The 16,681-nt window shown below is 34.4% G+C and overlaps 2 protein-coding genes across 5 annotated transcripts; one reads left to right on the top strand and one right to left on the bottom strand.

The window, feature by feature from the left end:
* Window positions 1-265: 265 nt before the first annotated feature.
* LOC110631421 (serine/threonine-protein kinase Nek6) lies at window positions 266-8,691 on the top strand. 4 transcript variants are annotated; one of them, XM_021816348.2, is made up of 14 exons: window positions 266-423; window positions 654-779; window positions 1,198-1,264; window positions 5,273-5,338; window positions 5,471-5,517; window positions 5,920-5,965; window positions 6,050-6,130; window positions 6,213-6,255; window positions 6,358-6,407; window positions 6,676-6,757; window positions 6,832-6,881; window positions 7,001-7,074; window positions 7,239-7,290; window positions 7,373-8,691. In XM_021816348.2, the coding sequence occupies exons 2-14, from the start codon at window positions 661-663 to the stop codon at window positions 8,549-8,551; spliced, it is 1,956 nt and encodes a 651-aa protein (XP_021672040.2). In that variant the 5' UTR covers window positions 266-423; window positions 654-660; the 3' UTR covers window positions 8,552-8,691. The 4 variants fall into 4 exon arrangements, with proteins under 4 accessions (XP_021672040.2, XP_021634938.2, XP_021678935.2 ...); XM_021779246.2 differs by having other exon boundaries at window positions 284-448; XM_021823243.2 differs by having other exon boundaries at window positions 284-452.
* Window positions 8,692-8,936: 245 nt separating this feature from the next.
* Window positions 8,937-9,923, bottom strand: LOC110644283 (arabinogalactan protein 23-like). Its single transcript, XM_058147867.1, has one exon. The coding sequence runs from the start codon at window positions 9,921-9,923 to the stop codon at window positions 9,687-9,689; it is 237 nt and encodes a 78-aa protein (XP_058003850.1). The 3' UTR covers window positions 8,937-9,686.
* Window positions 9,924-16,681: the final 6,758 nt, after the last annotated feature.

The following is a 16,681-nucleotide window of genomic DNA, read 5'->3' as shown; positions in this document are numbered from 1 at the left end:
TGATTTCTCTTGAATCTGCAAATGCAAGCAAACCCTTTACCTTTTAATTTGGTGTTCCATCCCTATTAACTTGTAGCCTTCTTTTTGTCCCCCTTTCATTTTCTATTTGGTGAATTATCAACTACCAATTACATAGCATATTTATGTGTGCTACACATTGATCGCACAACATTTCTTCGCTCTGTCCATTCTCTCTCTCTCTCTCTCTCTCTGCGCTTTTGGTAAGTCTTTGATTACTCCTATCATATTAGTGCAGAGTCACTTTACTTGACTTTGTCCTTCCACCTCTCTCCTCTCTCTCTCTCTCTCTCTCTCTCTCTCTCTCTCTCTCTCTCAAGTTGGAGACTCATAATTATGGAATGTAGCTTTACTCAACTTTCTCTTCTCTAGACGCGTCTCTCGTCAATTTCAGTCACTTACCCAGTAATTAATTATTGCTCTACTAGCTGCTGGTATTAGCGTTTCCTCTTCACTGTCTGGATTCTTCTCTTCTCTCCTTTTCTGGGGAGGTAAACGTCCATAAACAAAAACTTACACTGCCTACAAGACCCCATGACTTGTCTTCGATTTTATATTAGCTAAGATTTGTGGATTTGATTCTTTTTAAGCGTGATGTGAGCTTTCTAATACATAGTGGGTTTTCGGTCTTGAAGGTTTTACATGGAGCCAGATAACAGCGAAGTGAAGTCCAAGATGGAAGATTATGAAGTCATAGAGCAGATTGGGAGAGGAGCTTTTGGTTCTGCTTTTCTTGTTCTTCATAAAACTGAGAATAAAAAGTAAGAAGTTAATTTCTTTATAAGCTTTGTTTATTCATGTTCTTTCTCTTTTCTTTCTCTCTGTGGATCTTCTTTTAAAAATTTTCATTTTTATGTCTATATATCCAATACATGGGCTGTGCATCAATCTCCAGAAGTTGGCAATTTCTGGGTTTTGACAAATTGAAGGAGATGAACTGATGTTGCTATTTATATATTGATGTGGACTGATATGAAATAGAGTTTTCCCAGAAGGGAATTGTAAGGATTCTTGTGGTTGAATATTCTAATTGATTTCAATTCCAATCTCAAAGTATTTGAATCAAAATTGTGATTTTGGGATTTCACATTGGTAGGTAGTGGTAGTGTCGGCACGATTCTGTCTTTTAGCTGATTTATTTTTGTATTTTTATTTTTTTGTTTTTTCCCCTTCTGGTAGGTATGTGTTGAAGAAGATTCGCCTGGCCAAGCAGACTGAGAAGTTCAAGCAAACAGCTCACCAGGAGGTCACCTTCACTAACCATATCATTTAGAGTTTTTATTTGTTTATAAATTATTCTTGAGCTACAGAATAAGTTGTTCATTTCTTTATTTACTTGGAATAAGAAAAGTATTGAGTTTTAGATATTTCCATCCATGCAATTGCTTATAGGATTATTAATGTTTAATTGATTTTTTTTTAATCTGCATTTTCTGGAAAACCAATTATGGTATTTATCATGTTTGTTTGTATGCAGACCTCCTGTTATAATCTTATCTCAACTCAACTTAACTTAGCGTTTATCCAAAAAATTTGGGGTCGGCTATATGGATTCGTTTTCTTCTATCTAAACGATTCAGAAATATGGAATGCTTCTAGGTCATGTTGTACTACTTTCCTCCAAGTCAATTTAGGTCTACCCCTTTTTTTCTTTCTATCCTCTAACCTAATGTGCTCTACTTGTCTAACTGGAGCCTTCGTATGTCTACGCTTCACATGACCAAATCACTTCAATCTCCCTTCTCTCAACTTATCTTCAATTGGCACCACTCCTACCTTTTCTCTAATACTTTCATTACGGACTTTATCTAGTCTAGTATGATCACTCATCCACCTTAACATTCTCATCTCTGCAACTCTTATCTTAGACGCATACGACTCTTTCAGTGCCCAACACTCACTAACATATAACATAGCCGGTCGTATGGCTGTACGGTAAAATTTTCCTTTCAACTTATTGGGAATCTTATGATCACGTAAAACTCCTGTGGCACGTCTCCACTTCAACCATCCGGCTTTAATCCTATGACTAATATCCTCTTTACATCCCCCATCTATTTGAAGGACTGAGCCTAGATATTTAAAGTGATTACTTTGGGACAGTACCACTCCATTCAAATTAACTCCTTCCCTATTACCAGTTTAGCCTTCACTGAACTTGCAATGCACATATTCTGTTTTCGTTCTACTTAACTTAAAACCCTTTGACTCTAGAGTACTTCTCCAAAGTTCTAGCTTTCTATTGACTCATTCTCGTGTTTCATCTATTAGAATAATATCATCCGCAAACATCATGCACCAAGGAATACTCTCTTGTATATGTTTCGTCAATTCATCTAAAACTAATGTAAAAAGGTAAGGGTTTATGGTTGATCCTTGGTGTAATCCAATTGAGATCGGAAAATCTCTTGTGTCCTCTCCCACTGTGCGCACAATAGTAGTTGCTCCTTCATACATATCTTTCAACACTTGTATGTACCTAATAGATACCCTCTTTTGTTCTAACACATTCCATAAGACATTTCTTGGAACACTATCATAAGTCTTCTCCAAATCAATAAAAATCATGTGTGGATCTTTCTTCACATCTCTATATTTCTCAATCAAGCTTCTAATGAGAAAGATCGCTTCTATAGTTGAACTACTGGGCATGAAACCAAATTGATTGAGAGAGATAGAAGTATCATGACATAGTCGATGCTCCACAACTCTCTCCCACAACTTCATAGTATGGCTCATGAGTCTAATTCCTCTATAGTTTGAGTAACTCTGTATTTCTCCCTTATTTTTAAAAATAGGTACTAAAATACTCCTCCTCTATTCATCAGGCATTTTCTTTGAGTTTAGAATCTTATTAAATAATTTAGTTAACCATGCCACTCCCATATCTCCCACACACTTCCACACTTCAATTAGTATTTCATCGGGTCCACAAGCTTTACCCACTTTCATTTTCTTAAGTGCTTCCTTTACTTTTAAAGATCTAATCTTTCTAATATAATTCACATTCTTTTCTATTATTCTATAATCTATATTCACGCTATTACCATTTTGACTATTATTAAAGAGATCATTAAAATAATTTCTCCATCTTTCTTTAATGTTCTCATCTTTCACCAACACTTTTCTTTCTTTATCCTTAATACACCTAACTTGATTGAGATCTTGACATTTCCTTTCTCTCCTCCTTGCTAATCTATAAATATCTTTCTTCCCTTCTTTAGTTCCAAGTTTCTTATATAACTTTTCAAAGGCCTGTGCTCTTGCTTGACTAACTGCCTTTTTTGCCTCTTTCTTTGCTATCTTGTACTGTTCATATGCCTCATTATTATCACATTTATGTAATTTCTTATACCATTCCCTTTTTCTCTTCACTGCCTTTTGTACTTCCTCATTCCACCACCATCTCTTTTTTGAGGGTGGTCCATGTCCTTTAGACTCTCCAAGTACTTTTTTAGCTACTTCTCTAATTTTTGATGCCATCTGTATCCACATATCATTGGCCTTCATATCCAACTTCCATGCTTTGGACTCGAGAAGCTCATTTTTGAACTTCACTTGCTTTACTCCTTTGAACTCCCACCACTTTGTTCGAGCTACACTATTTCTTCTGACTCTACTTGAATTATTCCTAAACTTGACATCCAAGACTACCAACCGATATTGACTTGTTAAAGCTTCTCCTGGAATGACCTTGCAATCATTGCATAGAGCTCTATTTGTCTTCTTGGTTAAGAGGAAGTCGATTTGGCTTCTATGTTGCCCACTTTTGAAAGTCACTAAATGTGACTCTCTTTTTATAAAGTAGGTATTTGCTTGTATTAGGTCGTATGCCATAGCAAAATCTTGGATGCTTTTTCCCTCCTCATTTCGACTGTCAAAACCAAAACCTCCATGAACATTCTCATAATCTTGTCTATCACTTCCTACATGTCCATTCAAATCTCCACTAATAAAAACATTCTCTTTATTCGGTATGCTTTGCATTAAATCATCCATATCTTCCCAAAACCTTTGTTTACTTTCACTGTCTAGTCCTATTTGTGGGGCATAAGCACTAACTATATTTATTGTTTCTCCTTCTAATACTAGCTTTACTAATATAATTCTATCTCCTACTTTTTTTACAGCTATTACTGCGTCTTTCAATGTCCTGTCTATGATCATGCCCACTCCATTCTTGTTTCTCTCCTTTCCGGTAAACCACAGTTTGTACCCTGAATTATCCACTTCCTTACTTTTCTCTCTTACCCATTTAGTCTCCTGAATGCAACCAATATTCACCCTTCTCCTTTCTAAGGTATCCACAAGCTCCATTAATTTTCCTGTAAGTGATCCAACATTCCAAGTACCAACCCTGATCCTCCTCCTATCCTGCTTCTTCCTAATTGGTCTCCTTCTATGATATCCTCTATTGTTTTCTATATCTATCTTGTGTTCTGTTCCACTATCTGTTCTACTATCTGGCCTATGGACTAACTTTTTTACCCACACCCGTCCATGATGTGGGAACCTTGCTCACTTAACACCACACCCGGGCGCCGGCATGGCGCGTCGCTTTCGGTGAACGCCCTACACCCTTGCATATTTCTCACTACACCCGGGCTCCGATGTAGCGCGTCGTTAGTAGAGGACGCCCCAACGTTTATATCATTTGAATTCATATCATAAGGTGTGACGAAATTTTTATGCTGGTTATCACCAACCGCAACCCTCCTCCTTTATCCGGGCTTGGGACCGGCTAAGCGCAAACTACTTAGGCGGAGTTCTGTTATAATGTTATCTCCAATACCTTAATCTAAGGTTTTGAACGATCAAAGCTCATGCTTCTTTACCAATAATACAATTACTACTAACAGTTTCCTAATGTTATTATGTAGACAAATTTAATACATCACTCTTTTCCTTTGATATACTTGCTGCTGTAGAAATATAAATAATGTATGTTATTGAAACTTGAAAACGCTGAATTGTTCAATAGTAATGATCATATTCTCAACTTTTACTTTTGGGCTTGAGTAGATAACTAGAATATGAACATCCTGTTTTGTTTTCTAGCTTTGCCATCGAGTATCCAAAAGGTTTGCTTTTAGACATGACCATTTTAAAGGGAAAAAAGAGCTAGAGATTTTGGTCCTCCCTTGCATCAAGCCAACAATTTCTCTGTGTTTCTGTTAAAAGAATGCATTTGGCTCAAAATATGATCATAACTTGCCCTGAAGAAAACATGCTTGATTTCTGATTTGTGCCACAGATGAACTTGATTGCAAACCTGAAAAACCCATATATTGTGGAGTATAAAGATTCTTGGGTGGAAAAGGTAAACAGTTAAACATATATTTTCTTTACAATGACATAGGAATAATCAATGTCTTTGAGACTCTTATAGACTCTAAACAAATGTGCATGCTGTGCCTATAAGAAAAATCTTTATGCATTTTTTACTATTCAGGGAAGTTGTGTGTGCATAGTGACAGCCTACTGTGAAGGTGGAGACATGTAAGTATCCATGAATTATGTATTATTGTCTTTGATGATTTTGGCCTAGTCAAAATGTTAAAAACGTTAAATGCTTTAGAAAACCAAAATACAAATTTTTCAGAGATGACTGTCTTTTTATAAATTAAATCGGAATACAATTTTTTCCTCCTGGAGTGAGGAACCATCCTCTTCCTGATAGTTATAGGCTTATTGCCTTGTATTAAAAAGCAATTGAAAAGCTTTATATGCTGTCTCATCAGAAATTTAAAGTTCATGAAAATTTTCATCTAGAAAATAGACATTTAAAAAATATTTTTTAACAAAAATACCATAAAAATTAATAAGTTCAAAAATGAAAAAGCATTTCAGAACATTTTTCATGAAAGATTAAATGAACTTTCTTTCCTCTTTTTCAAAAAGGGCTGAGATTATAAAGAAGGCCAGAGGCATTTTTTTCCCAGAAGAGGTAACCTGTAAGATTTTCGTATAATTGGAGTTCTTTATTTGTTCTTTCATTTTATCAACATGGTTACAATGTTTTACTCCTCAGAAACTCTGCAAATGGTTGACTCAGTTATTGCTAGCTGTGGACCACCTACACTCTAACCGTGTGCTTCACAGAGATCTTAAGGTGCATGATTATACATTGATTTATGCAATGTAAGGAACTATTTGAATGGTCTTGTTTCTTATATAATCTTGTTCAATTCCAGTGCTCCAACATATTCCTTACAAAGGACAATGATGTCCGCCTTGGTATGAAGGCAACAGAACTGCTAACTAGAAGGATTTTCATCAGGTTTGGCTTCCTTGTCTTGATGTCTTCTAAGAATTTTATATCTTGTATGGACTGAACAGGTGACTTTGGACTTGCAAAGCTGCTTAACACAGAAGACCTTGCTTCTTCGGTATGGACTTGAATATATTTTCTGCTCACTACATCTTATTTTGATTCAAAAATGTCAATTTAAGTTATATCCCTGGCTTTAAACTGCCTTGACAGTTCATTGTTATAACTTCCTGCCTAAATTTCTAATATATTTCATTCTGTAATTAAACTATTTTGTCATACCATGTTGGATTCAAGACTTTAGAGCTGACGATTGAACTACTTATCCCCCAATAGTTTGTTTAGTTATTCACATATTTGTTATTTATGCCTCGTGTGTCACCTAGGTTGTTGGCACTCCTAATTATATGTGTCCTGAGCTCCTAGCAGATATACCTTATGGCTACAAATCTGACATATGGTCACTTGGTAAGAAATCTGAAGCATGGTTGTAAAGTTATCAAATTTCCTTCATTAGGAGTGACATTTTCCTGCTGTTTCAGGCTGCTGTATGTTTGAAATGGCTGCACACCAACCAGCATTTAGGGCTCCTGTAAGTACAATCCTGACTTGCATATTATAGCATCAATATCTTATAGCTGCTGGTAAAGAATATGTACTTTGCTTCAGTATGAATTTCAAGCACTATAATTAAAGCTGTGAATTGAACAGGACATGGCTTCACTAATCAACAAAATAAATAGATCCTCCATTTCTCCTCTCCCAATTGTGTATTCCTCCTCACTGTAAGTAATTTCTTCTCAAATCACAGATGCTAGTGATTTCTTGGCACATATCATTTGTCTACTTTTGTAATATATAAAGCTGTTCCACATATTTTCTTATGAATAATAGATATCTGATTCACTTTAATGGCCTAAATATATGAGTGACGAGTTCTGTGCCGCAGGAAACAAATTATTAAGAGCATGCTGAGGAAGAATCCGGAACACAGGCCAACAGTGAGTTTAAGTGACCTATAGTTTGTATCTATTGATTTCAACCCTATAATCCATTCTAATACCTGCATGCCTTAACATTTAGGCTGCAGAGCTGTTAAGACATCCTCATTTGCGATCATATTTACTTCATTGCCGCAATGCGTCTTCTGTGTTTCTTCCTATAAAGCCCATAAACAATTCAAAGGAGAAAACAAGGAGAAAATCATTGTCTGGCAAACCTAGTGGTGGCAGTGGCAAAGCCAACAGGGATAGGGAAGTTGGGCCACTAAACCAGCCACAAAATGATCATCCATTTGAGAGAAATGGTGTTGCACAACAAACCAATCAACCTCATGTTGACATCCCAACATCAACATCAAGTGCAGAAGACAACCTTGAGACCAAGAGGGTTGATCCTACGAGTTATACTGTGGAAATATCAGATTCTATGACTGGTCCAAAAGACAGTTCCACTGATTCTGAAACTAGTGTTTGCAATGGAGACAAGCAAGCTGATTCTAGCAGTCTAGTTCGAAAAGATGGCACTGACATTGAGTTTACATTCAAGTGCACACTGAATTCTCAACTTGAAGATGAAACCACATCTGAGTGTTTTGAACAATTGCAAGAGGTTAATGTCAATTCTATTACAGCAAAGGATCAACCAAACTTTTGCGACCAGAAAGTTGTTGAAGAAGCTGAAACAGAGGGAGATGGTGCAACAGCAGGGGAGAGCAGGAAATTGGCAATGCCTAGTCTAAGTTGCACAGAAAAGGATACTTCCCTTGATGATAAAAGCTCACCATCACCTATAAATAAACCTTATGAAGAATCAGAATGCTGTTTACAGAAACCAGAAAGCCCTGATGTGTACACAGAAGGAACTCATATGGAATACCTATCATCTGAAAGTAATGATATCCTTCCATGTAAAGATGAAATTGGAGCAAAACCAGATAAGGATAATTGCTCCATGCCAACGGAGAAAGATGATGCTTGTGGGATGAAGGTGCCAACACCAAGTGAAATTCAATTGCTTAATACACTTGCTGCAATGCATGGTGATGAAACCAAAAGCGAGTGGGAGAATCCTGGTCAGCAAAGAGCAGATGCTCTAGAGTCTTTGCTTGAGCTATGTGCTCGGCTACTTAAACAGGACAAAATCGACGAACTTGCTGGTGTGTTAAAGCCATTTGGGGAAGAAGTGGTCTCATCTAGAGAAACAGCAATTTGGTTAACAAAAAGTCTCATGTCGCAACATAAATTTAATGAGGGGACGTAAACTTGAGGTGATTGCGGCTAATTTATTATTACATTGAGAATATGCATTTATAAATTGTGTTGACATAAAAATGTGTTTCTTGGAGAGTGTTGTTTGATTGATGGGCATAACTTATAAACATATTTTACTGATTGTTTTAATTTGATGAGAATAAACTTCCCTTTCTTTTTGGGACTTTATATTGCAAGACTAGCACTTAATCATTGGATTATTGTTCCTATGGGCTCTATAATAAATCTTATGCAGACGCTTTAATCATGGTGTGGTAGCATGATGTTTGGTTTTGCTGCATTAAAACTTGCACAATGTTCACCCTTGTGAGTTAAACCATGCACCAAATTCAGAGCCACAAACACTTTTCAACATTTCCATTTCTGTAGTAATATTAGGTAAAGGCATGATTCACAAAAGAAGGAAAATGGACTTCTGCTCTGATAAGAACAGCAAAATGGGGCAATCATTTTGTTTGTTGATAAGTCATAGTTCTCATTATTCATTTGCAGAAATATGTCCTGAGCTGACCCTTCAGATTCTTCCATTGAACATAGGATGCCCACATTAGATCATCAGAATCATCATATCCTTCCTGTAACATAGGATACCTATTCTGAACCAGACACCAAGTTGAATGGACAAAGAAAAGTACTTCAAATGGATAATGGTAATAACCAAAGGAGTAAGTTCTGGTTGTCGGTAGGTTTTCTTTCTTTATGTCATGAAAGAATTATCCTCTACAAGGCAGGATGGGAAAAAATTTATCTGGGCCGGATGGGTTTGCAAACAATTGCTATCCATACCCATCATTCATGTTAGCGTTAGCAAGAGGAGCAGACCTGCAATACTTATTGAAGGAGCAAAAGAGTGCACACCAGAGAAGTTTTTCCTTAATGTTTGTCTTTATTTCAATGTTCAACTACTAATCTACCACATCAGAAATTAATGAAACAAATTAAGGGGGAAAATTCTGCAAGAAGCCAAAAAATTTCCAAGAATTAAAAAAAGATTCATAATCATCATCTGTTATTCTCTTTTCAATCCCTTCGTTCAAGCAACTTTTCTATTCCACATTCATTTCTGTCTTATAAATACATTATTTTAGATATATATCCTGCCATCTTCTTCCCTGTTAATCAGCTTACTGCATATAGTAAGCAAGGAAAGATAAAAGGAAAGCTCCGATCAAAGACCCAACAAATGGGGATGTCTCGGCAGCTCCGCTGGCGGGGGATGGAGCAGAAGGGCCAGAAGCGGCAGGGCCTGAAGCAGCTGAAGCGGCAGAAGTGGCAGGGGCCTCAGCAGCGTGGGCGGTCAAGGCTGCACTCATGGAGGCAGCGACAATGAGGACAGCAAAGGAGATCTTTTTCATGTCCATGATAAAATGAAGGCCTAGACCTGCCTTGGAGATGAAGAAAGGTTTTTATTTTATTTTATTTTATTTTGTTGTCTTTGAATTTTTTTAAAAAAATCTTTTACTTTTTTTTTTGCAGGTCTGAAGAATAGATGGTAGTGAATAGGATTTTATAAAAATACTTTATGGCTATGTTTAGGAAATTATAGAAAAAGGGTTAATTTTAGTTGCTCAAAGATTGCTAATTTTGAATGGCGGGGAGGAATTTGCAAGATGTTGTGGTGTTGTTCTTCATTTTTCTCGGTGAATTTGTGGTGCAAAAGATTCAACTTGAATCATTCAAAACATCTGTATTTGAAATTATAGACTCGGACAACAAAGTTCTTTCATTGAGCTTAATAAATTAGGAAATCAGCACATCATAAATAAAATTTAATGCCTGTTTGGCATTGAGTTTGTGACAGCTTAAACTGCTTCTCTGAATAAAAGTATCAATTTAAATGTTGTTGAAAAAAACAGTTTGAAAAAAAATTGTTTTGTTATTTTAATGTTCTTGTAACTAAAACTTGTTAAATTTAATTTTAAATTTTTTTTAATACTCTCTAACTAGTAATATTTAAAAAAGTGATTTTCTCAACAACAATGCCAAACAGACCCTTTATAGTTAGATATATCAAAGGTATACCAATTTATCCATGTTGATGTTGAATTTTTTTTCTCTCTCTCTTCTAAAGCTGTTCTTTCTCTTTTATTTGATGCATATACAACCTAAAACACGAATATATTCAATAATATTAAGAACACAATGCAATATATTAATAACTTTAGTATTGGATTGAACTATTAACAAATCTTCAACATCATATATTCAAGCTTAGGTTTAGAAACTAGAACATCATCAACTTTCTTTGTTGGAATTTCAGGACTTATATAATTTTTATCCATGCCTCAACATCAACCGATTAAATAAAATTTCTCATCTGTATTTTACAACAAGAATAATTTGAACCATAATGGTGGCCTAATGATGGAGTGTACTTTGACTAAAGGTAAAGGTATACTAGTAAAATTAGACGTGCTAACTATAAGATCCCTCTAAGATATTTAAATCCCAAGTAAGAGAGTCAACCTCTAATACCAATTGTTATCTCAAGTAGAGCTCAAGAGGGGGCTGAATTGGATTATTTTTTATTTTTTGGCTATTGCTCTAAGCCTTGTGAAAAATCTTTACTAGACACTTTAATGTGTACGTTGAATTAATGTCTATATACGTAGCAAATACACACTACATATATTTCAAGCAAATTCAATGGTCACTTAAGGCATAGTATGTTATATTTTAAATTACAAACTAATGGCGACGATGTTAAATTTTGGCACGATATGTGGATTTCAAATTCTCCATTGCAATTTTCCTTTACTGGGCTCTTCAAAGCCTTTAATCAGGATGCAATAGTTAATGAGTTGGGGGTTCGGGTGGAAGGCTTGTGGGAATAGAGATTCACTTGGCACTGAAATCTTCTTGAGTGGGAATTGCAAATTTTAGCTCGACTGCTTTTTCTTAAGCTCGATGAGGTCATGGCCTTTCAAGAATGAAAACTAATTTGGGATCCTGACAATAAGGGGCTCTTTTCAGTGAACTCCTTTTATAAGTGTCTCCTTAGTGCAAGCTATGAAATGCCACAGTTCTCTTCCCAAGGTTGGTTAGGCCTTGCAACCCCGAAAGTTGACATTTTGATATGGCTTATCTATAATGGGAGGTTATGTTTAAGAGATCCTTCATCCTCCTTAGGTATTATCTCCTCTTTTTTTGAATGCCTATCCTCACTGCAACTTCGAATCTGAATATGTTTCACACACACACACACACACACACATATATATGCATTATAAATCCTTGGATGTGCTCTTGGTTCATGAAGTGGTGGGGCTTAGACTATTGCATTCCTAACTCAGATCCTGACTTTCTTGCTAAGTGGAGAGACTTTGCTTTTGGCTAGTTTCAGATAAAATTTTGGCTAACTCTTGGGCATGCTATTCTTTGGTCACTTTGGATTGCAAGAAATGAGACAGTGTTTGAAGTTCATAAGGATTCTTTTATTGAAACTCTATGTCGTTTAATCCTTTTTTGAGTTGCGGTATGGATAAGGGCTATGGATGTTGGTTTCACTATATTAGTATTCATTTATTACTCACCCCGGATGCTATCCAACAATAGTTTAAAGCTCCACAGCTTCGACCAAGTATTTCCTAGTCTCCTCCAAATTCCAATTAGCTCAAGTGGAATGTTGATGGCTCATTTCTTGGAAAACATGGTCCATGTTCAATAGGTGGGGTACTTCGTGATGATCTTGGGAATTTCTAGTGTATTTTTTTTCATTTTTTTTAAGATGTGATGACTTAACACTAAAATTTATGGCACAAAACTCCGGGATTGTTAATGTCAAAACCTACTCTTTAGAGTTCAACTAGTGAATTCAATTCCAAAAATGTTATGGCTTGGTTAAACTCTTAATTGGCGTTTGCATTCCTTATCTAATTGCCTATAACTTAAGATCTCTCCTTTCTTATATTGTTCAACACATTCCAAGAGAAGCTACTTAGGTGGCAGATTCATTGACCAAGGATTGAGTTGGTTAGAGGACTTTGTAGCCTAATTATAATTTTGCTTTCTTGATTTTCACTGCTATCGTTGCATTGAGCTTATCCGTTTGTTTGGTGGATCCCTTGATCTTTAATGGTTCAAGCTTGCTATGTCTCGTATTTCTAGAATTCTCCCCTTCAGATTTGTTGAGGATTTGTTGTATTTGTTGTGTTTATATTTTTTTGGAATTTGTTGTGTTTCTTTGGAACATGCTGTGTTTGTGTTCCTGTTCTGTTTTCCTCTGGTTTTGGTTTAGGTATATGTTGCCTTTGCTTTGTATCTCTATTGGAGTCTATTATTATTGTCTTGTTTCGCTTGAAGGGTTTTTCATCACCATTAGAAGTTAGTTTCTAGTACAAGGTGTACTAAGATAAACCTATTAGTCAAGCATCCTTCTTATAGTGGTTTTCCCCTCGTTTTCATTCATTAATAAAATTTTACTAGTTAAAAAAAAAAGTAAGTATAGCAAGGTTTAGATATACACAACACAATAATTCTGAAAATAAGCTATATTAAGCATAAAATGAACATAATAACCTTGAATAATGTCAAGTGATCCAACAATCAATATATTTGACACAAGAAAATTAGATAGTGTGTTAAAAATTAAGAGAGTAAGGGAAAAAAAGATTAAAATACTTCGAGTTATAGTGATTCGGTTCACAAGGCCTACACTAACTCCTCAAGATCCACTTTGAGAGTTCCTCTCCATTAGTGCTTGTCATGTCAAGCACAACTACAAGCTTTCCCTTAGTGCTTGTCAACCAATTGCAAGAATCACTCACTCTCAATTCTCTCAAATTTCACTCTCTAGGTACTTGACAACCTTTCCAAGGACAATATATAAGTTTTGGTTGGCAATTTGATTTTCTCTCCATTCATTTAACACAAGATAATGAAAACTTTGCTCAAGTGTAACAAAAAAAATATGCTTCAATATTATTATCTTTCATCATTTTGATTCAAGAAAAATAATGGCTTACATAAAAGTGTTTAATAACTAGTTATTAGACATTAAAAAATAAAAAGTCCAACAAATCTTGAAAGCCATAAACTAGCCTTTATCTTGTCTTTTAGTGAACCCTTGAAAATGCTAACATACCACATAATTACTTTTCATCATCCATATGATAATTTACATGTTTATCCATCTGAAATACTTTTTAGAAATTTTATTGGATAAAATTATCTTAAATTTTGTTATTATCTTAAATTTTTTATTATCAAAATCATCTTCCTTTGAATAATGGAATTAACATGAACAATATAAAATTTGAAAAAAAAAAAAAAGCTCACAAGAAAAAACATTATCAAACATTGTCTTTCTTGATATTGAAAATTCAAATTAATAACTATATTTATAATTCATCTCATGACAACTTCATTGATATGGTACTATATCACATTGAAAAGTGAGGTGAGGTAGAAGAAATTTCAATCATAAAACTAAAGCCATCATAGATTTATAGTTGATGTGAGACTTGAGTGGCCCAACCATAAGTTCAAAAAGAAGTAATAGAAGGAGTAGTTGTAGTTTATGCCATTTTGCTATGGTTGCTATTTTACATTGTCAAGCAATATACCTTCTTATTACTAATTATTAACATTATTAAAGCAGACCTCTCACCTCTCTTTTTTGACACACCACCTTTCATTGTGGAAATTAAACTATCATGCATCAATCTTATCTTACATATTGGATCTTTTTTATATGTATAGATTCTGATAAAAATTTGTCATGCGAAATATATTTTCTCATACTTAAATTAACTACCGTTAAAATTCTTTATTTTTATATGCTTTTTGAATTCTTTATAATATTTTGATGTGGGATTCTTTACATATATTACGTGCAAAATAAAAATGTTATATATATATTGTTAAGAAAAAAAATAGTCTAACCTGATTTGATTCAATGATTAAAGATATATTATTCACCTGATAGATTCAAGCTCAATCACCTATTCTTTTGTTCTTAAAAAAATTATTCTTAAAAAAAAAGTTATTGGAATTGCAAGTTTAACTTTTTTTTTTTTATAATTCAGTTGTTAGATATGGTTTATTTTATTTTATTTTATGTTTTAAAGTTGACAATGGAATTTAATATTGTCATTTTCTCTTAAGAGAAAAATCTAATTGTTACTTAAATATATTTCAATAATCTTTATATTAATGTTTTCTTTTATCAAATAGTTTATTAATTTAGAATAAGAACTGAAAATATTTTAAGTATCTTATCATTCTTAATTACATATAAAAAGATATTATTGAAGATAATTATAATTTAATTAATTTAATATAATTATAATTATATATTATTAATAATTAAAAAGAATATAAAATCTTCCTGGGGGGTCCACCGATTCACATATTGCTGTGGTGGGGTTCATGATCAGTTAATGCATAGGAAATTGTTAAGGTTTTCCTTCAAATAGAAACTAGCCAACCCACTGGTACATTTTTTCTTCACGTCTGGCTCCTTAGCGTGGACCCACCAAACACCAACCACAGCAGCCGATGAGACTGAGCTGGAATACAATCAACCCAATCAATAAAAATAAAATTCGAATTTTTTAAAAATAAATAAATAAAATAAAATCTGAAGACTCAGCTGCTCCAGATACTGACATATGTGGCCAGCCCACTAATAGGTAGAATGTTTATTGATACATAATATAATCGAATTTAATAAAATAAATTTAAATAATATATATTAACTATTTATATAATAATTAAAATCAAATAATAAAAATAGCTACTAAATATAAAAATAGTTGTAATCATTTTGTAATACCTCTAATTTTTAATTTAATTATTTTATGAATAGCTATTACTATTTTATTTTGTTTAAAATTTGAAAAATTATTTAAAATTTTTCGAATTTTTAAAATTATGTTCGATTTTTAAAAAATATAAAATTTTGATGATTTTTAAAAATTTATTTAAAGATCATGTGATAAAACTAAAAATATATTTAGACCCTACGAATTTTTTTGAGTTTTTTAGAATTTTTGGGCCTCATTTTGCGGTCCCAAGACATAGTAAAAATTCAATTTCATGAACCTGAATTTAATCGAACCGGGTCGGACCGGCCCTTTTTTTTTTCTTTCCTCTTCTCCCTCGTGCGCTCGACACCCTTTCTTCTCTCTCTATTTTCTCTCTCCTCCCTCCTTCCCTCGCCCGCCAGCCACCACCTCAGCCTTCCCCCGAAAAGTTGTGCCAAAGTTCTCCCTTCGTTTGTGCGACTCTTCATCTTCCTGGGCCGATTTCGGTTGATCTGGCCACCAATTGGACTGGGTCTTGTCTCAAAACATATCTACATCTCGAGAGCTTTCCATAGACACCAAGAACACAAAAATTTATCGAGCGGGTTGTTTAATTTTTTCTCGGGAAGTTTTAGCCCATTTTGACTTTTGGGCTAGATTTCTTGAAAACAGTAAACCCACCAAAAATCGAGAGTACTGGAGTGCTCCACTTGATGAGGGCTTCGCGGCAATACCCATTTCGAATTTTTTTGACACTGTTTTTTGGTGGGTCCCATGAAACTTGGCAATATTTTTTTAAGCATTAAATGTGTTTAGAAAATTTCGTAAAAATTATATACTAACCCCCGCGTTGTGGACTTCACGTAAGTACCTTTAATTAGCAGAAATTCAACAGTTGCTCGAGTTTGCAATTTCGGGCTGGGCAGGCAGGCCACCAAAAAAATTTTAGAATTGGGTCGAAATTGTAAGCTACCCCATCATTTTCAGACGTTCCCGGCACGTCCCTGATGTGTCTCCGCAAGTATACGGGTCGTATCAAGTAATAAAGTGATAAGTAAAGTACCATTCCTATAAGAAATTATTTTTGAGTACTAGACTATGGTTGCTTTGATTATTTAGACTAATGGCAATTTATAAGAACTAAATTTACTAAATGCAGCAATTTAAATAGAAAATAAAGAAAATAGGCAATGGGTAATGTAAATAAAGTCTTAATCTATGCAAAAATTAACTAAATCAATAATTGGCAAGTAAAAACAAAGATTAATTGATACTAAAAGTGATTCCAGAATTGGAGTTTATAAATTAAATCTATTGGGATTTGTCTTGGGTCATCCAAATTTAGAAGAAAATAGAGTTTGAATGTGATTGAT

This window comes from Hevea brasiliensis, chromosome 5 (assembly GCF_030052815.1).
Source record: "Hevea brasiliensis isolate MT/VB/25A 57/8 chromosome 5, ASM3005281v1, whole genome shotgun sequence".
NCBI classification, from domain to species: domain Eukaryota; kingdom Viridiplantae; phylum Streptophyta; class Magnoliopsida; order Malpighiales; family Euphorbiaceae; genus Hevea; species Hevea brasiliensis.
This window is presented reverse-complemented; position numbering and strand designations above follow the sequence as displayed.

What these genes read in the sequence shown, in the direction of transcription:
- LOC110631421 (XM_021816348.2), top strand. Translation starts at nt 661, where the DNA reads ATGGAGCCAGATAACAGCGAAGTGAAGTCCAAGATGGAAGATTATGAA. An exon ending in AAGATTCTTGGGTGGAAAAG is followed by an intron (nt 5,339 to 5,470) that starts GTAAACAGTTAA and finishes TTTACTATTCAG; the next exon opens with GGAAGTTGTGTGTGCATAGT. An exon ending in CAGAAGACCTTGCTTCTTCG is followed by an intron (nt 6,408 to 6,675) that starts GTATGGACTTGA and finishes TGTGTCACCTAG; the next exon opens with GTTGTTGGCACTCCTAATTA.
- LOC110644283 (XM_058147867.1), bottom strand. Translation starts at nt 9,923, where the DNA reads ATGGACATGAAAAAGATCTCCTTTGCTGTCCTCATTGTCGCTGCCTCC.